The sequence below is a fragment of the Prosopis cineraria genome, unplaced genomic scaffold (assembly GCF_029017545.1).
Source record: "Prosopis cineraria cultivar Desert tree isolate PC_DT_omini unplaced genomic scaffold, ASM2901754v1 PC2, whole genome shotgun sequence".
Lineage (NCBI taxonomy): Eukaryota > Viridiplantae > Streptophyta > Magnoliopsida > Fabales > Fabaceae > Prosopis > Prosopis cineraria.
The window spans coordinates 9,934,880-9,946,802 of record NW_026555333.1 but is presented as its reverse complement, the minus strand read 5'-3'; the positions used below and the strand labels follow the sequence as shown (position 1 = coordinate 9,946,802).

At 36.1% G+C, this 11,923-nt stretch overlaps 2 protein-coding genes across 7 annotated transcripts; one reads left to right on the top strand and one right to left on the bottom strand.

The window, feature by feature from the left end:
• Positions 1–103: 103 nt before the first annotated feature.
• Positions 104–3,963, bottom strand: LOC129302098 (uncharacterized). 6 transcript variants are annotated; one of them, XR_008591178.1, is made up of 6 exons: positions 3,560–3,963; positions 3,040–3,154; positions 2,211–2,837; positions 1,933–2,116; positions 578–1,378; positions 104–481 (listed from the first exon to the last, which is right to left on the bottom strand). XR_008591178.1 is itself a non-coding variant. In XM_054940777.1 (5 exons), the coding sequence occupies exons 1-5, from the start codon at positions 3,634–3,636 to the stop codon at positions 456–458; spliced, it is 1,029 nt and encodes a 342-aa protein (XP_054796752.1). In that variant the 5' UTR covers positions 3,637–3,958; the 3' UTR covers positions 104–455. The 6 variants fall into 6 exon arrangements, 1 of the variants encoding a protein (XP_054796752.1); XR_008591177.1 differs by having other exon boundaries at positions 592–1,378; XR_008591179.1 differs by having other exon boundaries at positions 592–1,590; positions 3,560–3,962.
• A 1,728-nt stretch (positions 3,964–5,691) lies between these two features.
• On the top strand, positions 5,692–8,108 carry LOC129303447 (protein arginine N-methyltransferase 2). The gene is made up of 3 exons (XM_054942766.1): positions 5,692–6,109; positions 6,903–7,298; positions 7,622–8,108. Exons 1-3 carry the CDS (start codon positions 5,836–5,838, stop codon positions 7,933–7,935), a joined length of 984 nt encoding a protein of 327 aa, XP_054798741.1. The 5' UTR covers positions 5,692–5,835; the 3' UTR covers positions 7,936–8,108.
• Positions 8,109–11,923: the final 3,815 nt, after the last annotated feature.

The window sequence follows — 11,923 nt, the reverse complement described above, 5'->3', positions numbered from 1 at the left end:
GCAAACTGTTAATTACACAGGTTAAGGGACAATCACGTCTTCACAAGCTAAAAAGAACCCACTTAAAAAGGTTAGTAAGGATGCGCGCGCGTACATGCTGGGCTAAATAAAAGCTTCGTGGGAATCGTTCCGAAGCATTACAATTACATCAGTATGCCAATTGTCATCTCTATCTTGCGATAGTACAAAAGAACTATATTCGTGGACAGCTTTGAAATTAAACAGGGAAAAATACAAGCAAAGCCAACCAAATTGGGAGGAAATAGTAGGGTGATAATTCCGCACACTAATCTCGAAGCACTTCAAAGGAATTTTGATGAATATTGACCCCGTTCGCGTGAGAATCAGAGAACCTCTCTCTCACCATAGATTATATTGACTAGTACCAACAGGTTCGCTATCCTCCATGCTGCCGCCAATTACAAACACATTGAAAATGTATCCAAATCTTCCCTCTAAACTGCTCGGAATGCTACTAAAACTGCAGAGATAACAGCAAGTGTAAGCCACAAAAATAAGTGTTTTGTTAAGAAAAACAAATTATTATTGATCAGAGAGTAGAAGAAAATTAAGATACTTGGAAGAACACACCCCATAGGCAATTGCGCTGAGTGTTTAGATTCCACAATCAAACATAGTGATAGTATGTCTGCCTTTCTTCCATGTTAGTGGCCTTTATTTCAAACAGTTACCAAGCAAGCACAGACCAAGTTGTATGAATAAAGCAGTTCAAAGAACATCAAATAAGAAGTATTGATAATTAAATATTTCACTGTAAAACATCAAATAAGAATTATTGATAATTAAATATTTCAATGCAAAACATTAAAAGAAGCAAAAGGAAGTACTAAGGGCCGGTCTGGTGGAAATTAATGGTTTCAATACTCAGTGGCTCTGCACTTATTCACTAGCAGTTATCCTTCAAAATTCAAATCTTCCTTCAGCATTGAAGTTCCTTCCTATACTTCGTGTAAAGAGTGTGGAATCAATGAAAGTCTCTACAACTACAAATACTTTATGGAAAGAGAATCAAAAAGCAGCACTGCCATTCTTTTCAAGCTGGAAGTGCTAGGAAGCAGGCACATTGAAGGTTTAGGAACCATACTTCAACCTCACAACCAAGGTCGTCAAAAGTGGCTCCTCTCTTGATAAGAGTTCCAACTTCAACTCCCTGAAAGCATAAACATCAGATTTCTAAGTCACCACACTGGTAGATCAATATCCTTCAAGCTCTCCCTTCTCCTTCAATTTCCACAGCTAGAGAAACTACAAGGGAGGTTTTCAGCAAAGAGTTAATCAAACAGATGAAGTGAGAATTTAGGAGCCCTTCAACATGTCCGAGCGGATGTTGGAGCCTGGAAGTGGGTAATATCCTTCCCTGGAAAGCAGTTCCTTTGCTTAGCAGATACGAAGGAACCCCCTTTGCCAAATTGCAAACAGGATCATCGAGGGAACCATAATTATTGCATACCAACACATCAAACAAAGCTCTACCTTTCTTTCCCCTCTCCAAATCTCCTTTCCCATGCTACCAAGCGGGCCTAAGTTCCACATTTCATGTACTTATTCCTCATGATTCTTATAGAATGCCTATTTCATAAACAGAGTTTAACAAATTGAAAGTTTTCTCATTTACATATATGAAATAAACAACAGCAACAAAGTCACAGAAGGCAGATGGACAGGCGGAAAGAATAAAAGAACAAACCAGAGCATTATGATGAAGGGAAGAAGATGTAAATCATTAACAAGAAGACAACAAAAATTATTGAATTAAGAAATACATAAGCACACAGATGCATAAACAAGTCACAATTCATTAAAGCCCAGCCTTCCCAAAATTAGACAAAATTGCAGCTGGCAAGATGCTAGCACATTGACATGTGTAGGCATGCAGCATTCACACCAACAAATGCAAGATGTAGAGCTTACCAATCAAGATAAGGGAAACAACCGTCCAGAAAAGTATTAGAAAAGGTCGACCATATTGCATTAGGTAATGGGACCTTTGAAGCTGCCTCTGTATAGCCCCATACCAACCATATAGTTGCTTGTCATAGCATTTATCGCAACTATCAAGGTAGCTCTTACTTCTTTCATAGCACGCACTTATGCCCTGCCAGAATAATAAAAACCATAGCACACTGATTCAACAAAAGTATTAGAGAAACACTCAAAAAAGAGATAACCATAACAGACTTAGAGCGCACCCTGTTCAATTCTGACGATGGCAGCAATGTACTATCAGCTCCTTGATTATTTTCTGTAGCTTTCAGTTTTCTAAATGCATTCTTTGGCCACTTAATCTTAGAAACAGATTCCATGGAATTAAAAAATCCTGAAAAACTGGGAACCTTATGCACAGGACCAAAAGGTCCATTGGAAGAACCATGTGGTTGGACATCATCAGAAACTGCAATCTTCCAAGAACTAATATCAGCACTAGCACTAGCTATCCTGCGATGCCCATGTGAACTATCTTCCTTTGTTTCCAAGGCATTCCATTCAGATGAAAGTAGATTTTTTGAAATACAATCCAATTCTTTATGACTTGATTGTTTACGTTCACTGTCCCCACCTTTACATTTTGTAGGGGTTTTGCTTTCATCAGGTGGCATTCCTGAAAGAAATAGGGCAAGCTCGTTCCGCTCTCCTTCATTCAGATGCGCCCAAGGCAGAGGTACCTTGCCATCTGAGACAATGGATTCCTGCAAAGACTGCTCTACTTTTCTAACTTTTTCCTGAATAGCAGCAATAAAGTCACGGTGCCTATTCTGTGCTTCATTGCTTGAACTTTTGCCATTACTTGTACTAACTGCCTGTTCAAATTCCTCTAACTGCATTGCCAACCCAAAATGCGACCAGAATCATTATGATGGTAAATATACCAAGCAAATACTCCCTCTGGGCCTATTTATAAGAAACAAAACTATCATTTCTTTCCTATAAAGAAGCTGGTTAACTATCGTTTGCTTCTCATAAATATGACCCAGACGACTTTCACAATAAATCAAAGAGTTTTTCCCGGGGGGCGATTACCTGCCATTTTGCAGTGCCGAGAGAAGTTTGCAGATCTCTGAGGAGTTCCTCAGAGTCCCACCCAACGGAAGCATCTTTTTTGGCGTGAGTCCATTTCCGATAAGCAGATTCCATCCTTGAAAAGAAAATGATAGAAAATCAATAACAACAACATTCGAAGGACTAAAAATAAGCAGAATAAAACATTGGAACTCTGCGATATCTTTGTTGCCCAAAGAAAAAAAATCTGCGATAGAAATTGACAAAAATTAAACCACCAACTAAAACATAAAAACCTAGGCTTCCCATTTTCGGGGATCATAATAACAACAGCAATTAATTGAGGAATTTGCGAGGCGTAATAAATTCCTCTACGTAAGAAACAATCCAAGATACAATAAAACTTCTAGTTCTATATTTCCCTCGAAACTCCAAAAAAATCACAATCAAAAAATTACGTAACGAATATTAATCTATGATAGAGAACCCTAAGAAAGCCGACCCAAATGACGGAAAGGGTAGCAGCGATGATGATGGGTACCTGTCTGCAGATTCCTGAACCTCTTCAGCCGCCGTAAAGAAAGGATCTTTTTCCCATCGATCCAAACTCGACGCCATTACAAAACAAGGGGGTTGAATTTCGAACAATATTCAGAATAAACAGTAAGAAGGATAAATCCAGTATAAAAAAACCCTAGCCGATGAAATATTGGCTGCAATATCCTATCAAACTCGAGGCGACGATAAAACGAAGAAGATAGACAGGCGAGATCAGTCCCAATTAGTTGCAGGGGAGGGATACGGTGGTCGCGAGAAGAAATTAAAAGCAAGGTAATACCAGCGTCACAGCGGCCAACCACATCGTTTATAAATTTGTCTCTTTCGATTATTTTTGGTGATTGCAGTCAACGAGGTTTTCTCCTGGTTAAACCATGAAATGCAAGTACATCCGCACGCGCAATATTCATTTCATCTCACACTGCTACGGCGTCGTTTCTCAAATGCCGCCGAGGCAATGGTCAATCCTGTGTTAGCCCTTCTCCTTCCAAAGTTGACTCCCTTAATTCAAAAATTCGAAAAACCAAACTGAAAGGCAAAGCCTACTCGGTTTTGACTCAGAATCAAACAATAATGATCAGACTAAAATCAACGCGGATGGCTCCCCGTCCCCAGCTCTATATTTACACTCTATTTTTTTAGAATCTGAATCTAGAACTCGTGTTACTTTTATTTTTAAAAGAAAAATTCATTTGTAGGCATAAAATGGCTTGCTCCATTTGGAGATTAGATAAAAATATGCAATTTAAGAGTTCAATATCCCGTGTCTTTTTCTCTCAGAAGCTAACTTTACTTTCCAATTTTATTACTTCGCGTATTGAGGCTAGAAGTAAAAGAATACTGCGCGGGCAGAGTCAGATAAAATGGTTTCGAAATTAAAACAACAAAAAACAATTTTACCAAAAAAATAAATAACGAGAATGCGATTAATTCAGCGGCCCACGACAAAGGGATCAGCTTCCCTGGTCCTCATCCTTGAGACGAAGCTCATTCCTAAGATGAAATCTAAATCATTGAAATTTTAATCTAGATGGTTGAAATTTAAAATATTATTTATACTATATTTATTAAAATAAAAATTATAAAATAGTTTTAATAATTTTTTTAATTTGATATAGATTTAATTTAAATGATTCAATTTAATATTAAAATTTTTATAATTAAAATATATTACTTATTCATATTTTGTGATTCGGCTACTCATCCCATGGATGAGATCTTGGTCTAAATCTCAAGTATTATTTTATATTATATTTATAAAAATAAAAATTATAAAATAATTTTAATAATTTTTAGTTTTTAATATTAGATTTAATTTAGAAGATCTAATTTAATATTAAAAATTTTATAATTTATATATTTCCTCCATTAAAAAATGTAAGGCATTTTAATTTTTTTGAGGTGTAATTATTGCCTTTTTTTCAAAAGTATCCCTTTGATAGTGACTTTATATTTATTATATGGTATTTAATAGAGATAAATATAAAAAGATAGGATTAGTTTGAAAGTAGATAACTACTTTATTGGAACGAGATTCAGTTAAAAATGCCTTATATTTTTAAACGGAGGAAGTATATTGATTATCTAGATGTACTCTGTGTGTTCAGTTTCCTTATTCATCCCATAAATGAGCATCATGTGCTCATCTTTGGGATGAGATCTTGGTCCAGATTTTAAGTATTATTTTATATTATATTTATTAAAATAAAAATTATAAAATAATTTTAATAAATTTTTTACTTTTAAATTGGTTTAGATTTAATTTAGAGGATTTAATTTATATTAAAATTTTTATAATTGATATATATTGATTTATCTGGACTATGCATAACACATTTAGATAATCAATATACATCAATTATAAAAAATTTAATATTAAATTGAATCCTCTAAATTAAATTTAAACTAGATTAAAAATAAAAAATTTATTAAAATTATTTTATAATTTTTATAAATTTTTATTTTAATAAATATAATATAAAATTATATACTAATACTTTAAATCTGGATGAGATGTACAGGGAAATTAATTCCTGTATTCTGTACAGCCTAGATAATAGTATTTTAAATTTAAATCGTCCATGTTAAATTTAGATGATATAGATTTCATCCCAAAAATTCTTGAGATGAGCACGGGAACCACTTCCATAGAGAGCACGGGGATTGGAGAGTGATTATGAGAAACTTGGCGGAGGCAAGTCTTATAATCTGATATGGCAGGGTTTCTTCCGCAGGCTGACTGAAGTAGGGAACTCAGACATGAACGAGGGAGAGCAACTATGCGAGGCTGTGAAGAACGGCGACCCCGACAAGGTGAGGGAACTTATAGAATCCGGAGCCGATGTTACCTATTTCAACGCCGATGGTCTTTCTCCTCTTATGCAAGCGGCAAAGCTTGGCCACGCCGAATTGCTGAAGATCCTCCTCTCTGCTGGCGCCCCCTGGAATGCTCTTTCTCCTTCCAATCTCTCTGCCGGAGATTTCGCTATGCAGGAAGGCCACCAGGAGGCCTTCGAGGTCCTCCTCAATGCCGGTACGTTCCTTCTTTGCTTGTTTCCCTTTGCCCTTGTCTGCTTGGTCTTCTTTTCTTATCTCCCTGTCAAGTGTCAATACAAGTGTCAGCTAATCTTCAACTATAATTCATTCCATTAGGCTTAAAGGTCCACTTAGGAATGACGATGACTAATGTGACTTTCAAGAACTTCGGTAAAATGTTATACGCGTAGCTCTGCTTTGTAATAAATCATGATATCCAGCGAAATTAAATGGAGTACATGGTGTTGAAAACTTGACAGTCTGCTAAAAACTCACAACTTGAAGAAAGTGATGTACTTTTTTCCCTTTTTATTCTTTTTTTCCAAGTAGAAACTGATTGTCCACTCCATACAAAATTAAATGTCGAGATTGCGAAAAGAAACGGAGAAGAAGAAAGAATGGCTGTTCTGCCTGTTGTCAGGTGTAATGCCCATTCCTGTGGTAATCTTAGATACATTTGACTTCCTTAGACTGCTTATGCGTTTTAATCCCACATTTGGTTGCCTAGCTGACGTTTAGTTGTTTAAATTGTCCATAACATACACTTACGAAGTAGATGTTTGTTAGTTTATCTAAGGGTGTTTTGTAGGCCTTTGACTGTAGGACTGGAAAATGGAGTGAAAGAGGGGATGTGTGAAAATGAAGGATGCCTGTCTAACCATGCATTATGTCTAAATATATTGCCAAGTTTCAAATCTTTACCCCTTGACTCCTTCCAATTTCAATTCCACCACTCATACCCTGAGTATTTGTTGTCATTTTCATATAGTTACTAAGTTCTGCTTAATCAGGCATTCAAGCTGAGTTGATCCTGGGTACAATTGCAAGGAAAGAAAGGAAAAGCGCCAATTTTGATCAAGGTTATTTGGAGGATAGGGTAAGTTTTAGCGAAGATAAGCTGATGGACTCTAATAGCAAGGCTGTCATGATGGCTTGGGAGAAGCCATTGATGGAGGCTCATGCTAAAGCTATTTGTTCAGGAGGTGGTCACATACTGAATATTGGATTTGGAATGGGTCTTGTGGATACAGCAATTCAGCAATATGCACCTGTGATACACACCATTGTTGAGGCCCATCCAGAGGTTTATGAACGCATGCTTCGGACAGGATGGGGGCAGAAAGAAAATGTGAAGATAATTTTTGGTCGTTGGCAAGATGTTCTGACTCAGCTTGAAACATATGATGGTAACTGCAATTTTTGTTGGCAGTATTACGTCTTAGTAGCATACTCATGATTTTAGCTGATCGAATTGTATGTCTGGGACGATTAAATATCAGTATGACTAATGTTTTGTGAGGACTTTTATTTCTGAACATCATAATTGGTCACCAAAATATTATCAAGGAGCATCGGTTTTGCTATTAGGAATTAGGGAAGACATGAAGGTTTTTTTTTTTTTTTAATTAATACATATTTGTTTGTTTATAGTGCCTGTTGATCCTTTACTGAACTAATTTACCTCTTATTCTAAATCTTTGATAGGTTGATTTATCTGTATTTTCTTTAGGTATTTTCTTTGACACCTATGGGGAATATTATGAAGACTTGCGAGAGTTCCATCAACATCTTCCTGTTCTGTTGAAGCCTGGTGGAATCTACTCGTTCTTCAATGGCTTATGCGGAAGTAACGCCTTTTTCCATGTTGTTTACTGCCATTTGGTGTCTCTTGAACTTGAGAATTTGGGGTATTCCACACAATTAATTCCATTGCCTGTTAAGGATTGTTTGAGAGAAGAAGTTTGGGAAGGTGTGAAACATAAATATTGGCAACTCGATACGTACTACCTCCCTGTCTGTCAGTCTACTGCGGACTCTGAATGATGTTAGTTCTGTTTTTGTTTGTTGTTTTTAACGAATTACTTATTAGAATAGGTCTGAAATTCTCATGTCTTTGCTTGCATAGCCTGCCCATAATGGTGCTGTAGAATTCAGTTGAATCACAGCGGCCTGAATCACTGTTGTTAATGGGAAACTTCGTTGCCTTGAGTGTCTCAGACATTTCAGTTATAGCTTACCGTCGTGGGCATAGAACAGGCAAATGAATTGTAATACTAAAGATTCCATTTCACAAAAAAGAGTGATCTTGAGGGAGGAAACCTTAATTTTTGCATTAGAAGTTACTACTTCTGGTTAACTCTTACTGAGTGAAGATGGGAAATTCAAAGACACACACGTGAGAGCGCAGCCCTCTTCCTTCACTCCAGTAACGTGGGGTTAAGCACGGAGCAGCCAATCCTATTGGTTTTTCTCCTCTTATCTTAATTCAGATCATGGACCCGGTTTGGGTGTTCATAATTGTGATGAGATTTGGACTAATCTGGATGGTCCAAATTTAAACTATTATTATTATATTATATTTTTTAAAACAAATGAATTGTAATCCTATTGGTTTAGATTTAATTTAAAAGATTCAATTAAATATTAAAATTTTATAATTGATATATATTGATTATTTAGATATATTTTACAAAGTCTAGATTTAATCTATTGTTAATCTAGATTGTATAGAGTACATTTGAAATTTTGAATAGTTAATATATATTAAATATAAAATTTTTAGAAGTTTTTCACCTGGTAACCTTTATCCACGCCACCAAGAAATCCTTGCTCACATATCACGATCTTTCCCTTGACTTTCAAGGGAACTAAGTGTCCGCCTAGCAGTAAACAGAAGGGGGGCTGCTTACATTCCCTGCATAAAGAAGGGGCAATAGGGAACCAGGTAAGGGTTTGCAGCTGTAAAGAGAAGCTCCGGTGTAATTCTTCCCGTTTTCGAGGCCGACATAGGTTGGGAAGTCACGCTCTACGGTTCCAGTGCTAACGCAGGTTATCCATGCATTGCGCTGTATTCAACAAGCTGTTTGGGTCGGTACCACCATTTCCTGCTGCAGCAGATACAAATATTCCATGAGCTGTGGCTCTAAATGATCTGATTGCTATAACGTCTCTGTAGTAATCCGTCCGTTTTGATCCCCCAATAGGCATGGATATGATATTAACACCATCTTCAATGGCCTTGTCAATCGCAGCAATAATGTCAGTCTCGTGGCAATGACCATCTCCCCAGCTTGTAGATTGCTAATCGAGCTTGTGTGGCCATCCCTCTTGCTTTCCCAGAAGCATAACCAAAAAAGGCTAGCTTTTGCAACTACCGACCCGCCTGCTTTGGTGGAGGTGTGAGTTCCATGGCCATCAGTATCCCTAGGTGATCTTGATTCTTTAACTTGGCTTCGTTGATGGGTCCGTTAGATCCTTCATGGCCTTTTAAGAAATATCTTGCGACTTGATACATTGAAGTCTTTCTCTCTCACACACTTGCCCTTCCATCTTCTAGGTACTGGTCCAAGTCCGGCATCGTCAAAGGTTTGTTGTTCTCAAAATTAAAGAATATAGTATTACAGCCCCAAAAGATAAAAGATGGCGAATCATACGAAACAAAAATTTACAAAGTGATTATTAAAGAAAAGGAAATATTTCAATAGTTGCGCGACTGGGGCATCAAGAAATGGTAATCTCTTCATCCTCTTATTTACCTCTATCGGAAAGATCTGGTCCGTCAAGTTTCAGACTATTTTCGAGCAGGTTATCTTTACATGATTTACCAATCATATTAGTCTGCAAATTTTATCAGTTCGTCACTGAGTAGGACGCCACATATGATCTTTCTTGCAAGATATTTAGTTTGTAGATAAGAGGTTAATGAATTCAAGTATTGAAAAGTGGATCAACTTTAAACAAGTCGAGAAAATAGTTCAAAGGTTAATAGTTCAACCAGAAGTCAAACCAAGGTCAAAAGTCATGATTAAAATTATAAAATTTAATTAAAATGTACAAAAATATTTTTATTTAACTATAAAAATATTTAAATAAAAATATTAATCCTAAAAATATTATGTAAAAATGCTATTTTGTATATCATTACATTTTAAAAGATGAAATATTCCACCTTCTTTTGGCCAAAAGGAGGTTTATGATGAAAGTGTCCTTTTAGATAATTATTATTGATTATAATCTCTTGTTGAGTTGTTTTACTCTTTGTAATTAAAAAAAAAAGATGAAATGTATAAAATATGTAAGATAACATAAAATGAGTTTATTTTTTAAGTAATAATTAAAAAGCTTAATATTTTAATATTGAAATTGAAAGGCAAAAAATGCAACAGGTAAAAAAAAAACAAAGAAAAAAACATGTTGCAGTGGATTAAATTTAAAAGATGAGAAAGTAGCCTGTTGAGTAAATATTAGTTAGCGCGAGATACAGAAAACTGGAATAGCTTCAAGTTAAAAGAAGGGAGAGTGAGTAGGCAATCTCATAATGAAGTTTAAAAAGCAGAAGAGAGAACAGTGGCAACGGTACTTCCAGCAAAGGTGAGCTTTTTACTATCAATTTTTCTTAACTTTCAAGACTAACTCGACCACCATTGTCGTTCTTCTTTTTTCTTTTTCGCAGGTGCTTACTTTTTTCTACTTTTAGCTTTGCCGATGATGGTGAGCTTCTTCTTCTTCTTCTCCTTTTTCTGTCTTTTTCATTTCTCTTCTTCCACTAGATTTATTCTTCGATTCTCATTCTTTCTTGGCTTTTGCTCATCTTTCATCCTCTGGTTGATTTCTTTTACTCTTTGTCCTCTATTTTTGTCAAACGGGCCAATCCACTGGGTTGCCTAATTCATACCGGTTTAATATTAAATTGATTGATCTATCACAAGCCATTCTAACACCAGTTTAAGTATGATTTCAAACTAGTCACACGACCGGTTAGCCAGCTCATAGATCAAATCGGTCGGCCCAACCCAATTTTCCATACAATGAATGAATTCATGACGCGAAGCCTAAAGAGATAATTGGAAGGAAAATGAAATTATGCGTGCACTTTTTTTGTTAAGCTTTTTCTTTTTTCACGCCTTGGGTTAGTTCATAATAACACATCCTTCATGCTACATTTTCCTTTTAATAACTCTGCATTATGCATAAATTAAATTGAGACGTACCGTGCAGTCAAAGAAAAACTAAAATGAAAGTCATTTTCTCACAAGTTACTATGCATTTAGGACCCAAAAAAAAAAGGAATTCTCCTGGAAAATCATTGGTAAGGATTTGATTATAGTGGAAGATCCACTCAATATCGCAGGGCTTTCCGAAGCAAGGAGACAACTGAAGATTACACTGCAGAAAGTGCGTGATATTTGATCGTAGCTATCTATAACTGGAAAGGGTACGTAGGTGGGAAATCGAATTTGCTTATAGACCTTGCGGATTATAGGTATAGCAGGTGGAGATGATCAGTTTCAACTTTCAAGCTAAGTAGGATAAAGGTATGCTGAGTGAGAGAATGATTAAATCATTAGGAACTCTTAATTAAGTAGTAGTTTTAATACTTGAAAACTATAGTTCTTTCTGCTGTATTGATGCAATTAACTGGAGTTGTACTGCCATTCGTTAATGCATGCTAACCACTAACCACATAGGTTAAGAACTCTGCTTTTCTGATTATTAATGCTTTTGTTAGCTGGAAAGTTGTCAAATGATGAGAGATAGATGTTACGTTTCCCAGAACCCCACCAGGATTGAGAAAAATGATGTCATCCATCCAAATTATTGCAAGATGCTTCAGAAACTACCCGTATGTGGAAAGCGCCATTTGTGAAGTATCAGGATCTTAATACGACAGAAAAGAAACTCTTCTTGAGTTTATTGTCGACTTGACCATATACTGAATGACAACCTGTAGAGACTTTAAAATATTCATTGTTTTATAGACCTGCATCAGGTTGACGCCAAAACCTAACGTTGGTGGTTTTTAAAAGTTAAA

What these genes read in the sequence shown, in the direction of transcription:
- LOC129302098 (XM_054940777.1), bottom strand. Translation starts at nt 3,636, where the DNA reads ATGGCGTCGAGTTTGGATCGATGGGAAAAAGATCCTTTCTTTACGGCG. An exon ending in CATCGTCAGAATTGAACAGG is followed by an intron (nt 2,117 to 2,210) that starts GTGCGCTCTAAG and finishes TTATTCTGGCAG; the next exon opens with GGCATAAGTGCGTGCTATGA. An exon ending in TGTTTCCCTTATCTTGATTG is followed by an intron (nt 482 to 1,932) that starts GTAAGCTCTACA and finishes TTATCTCTGCAG; the next exon opens with TTTTAGTAGCATTCCGAGCA.
- LOC129303447 (XM_054942766.1), top strand. Translation starts at nt 5,836, where the DNA reads ATGAACGAGGGAGAGCAACTATGCGAGGCTGTGAAGAACGGCGACCCC. An exon ending in CGAGGTCCTCCTCAATGCCG is followed by an intron (nt 6,110 to 6,902) that starts GTACGTTCCTTC and finishes CTGCTTAATCAG; the next exon opens with GCATTCAAGCTGAGTTGATC. An exon ending in TCAGCTTGAAACATATGATG is followed by an intron (nt 7,299 to 7,621) that starts GTAACTGCAATT and finishes TATTTTCTTTAG; the next exon opens with GTATTTTCTTTGACACCTAT.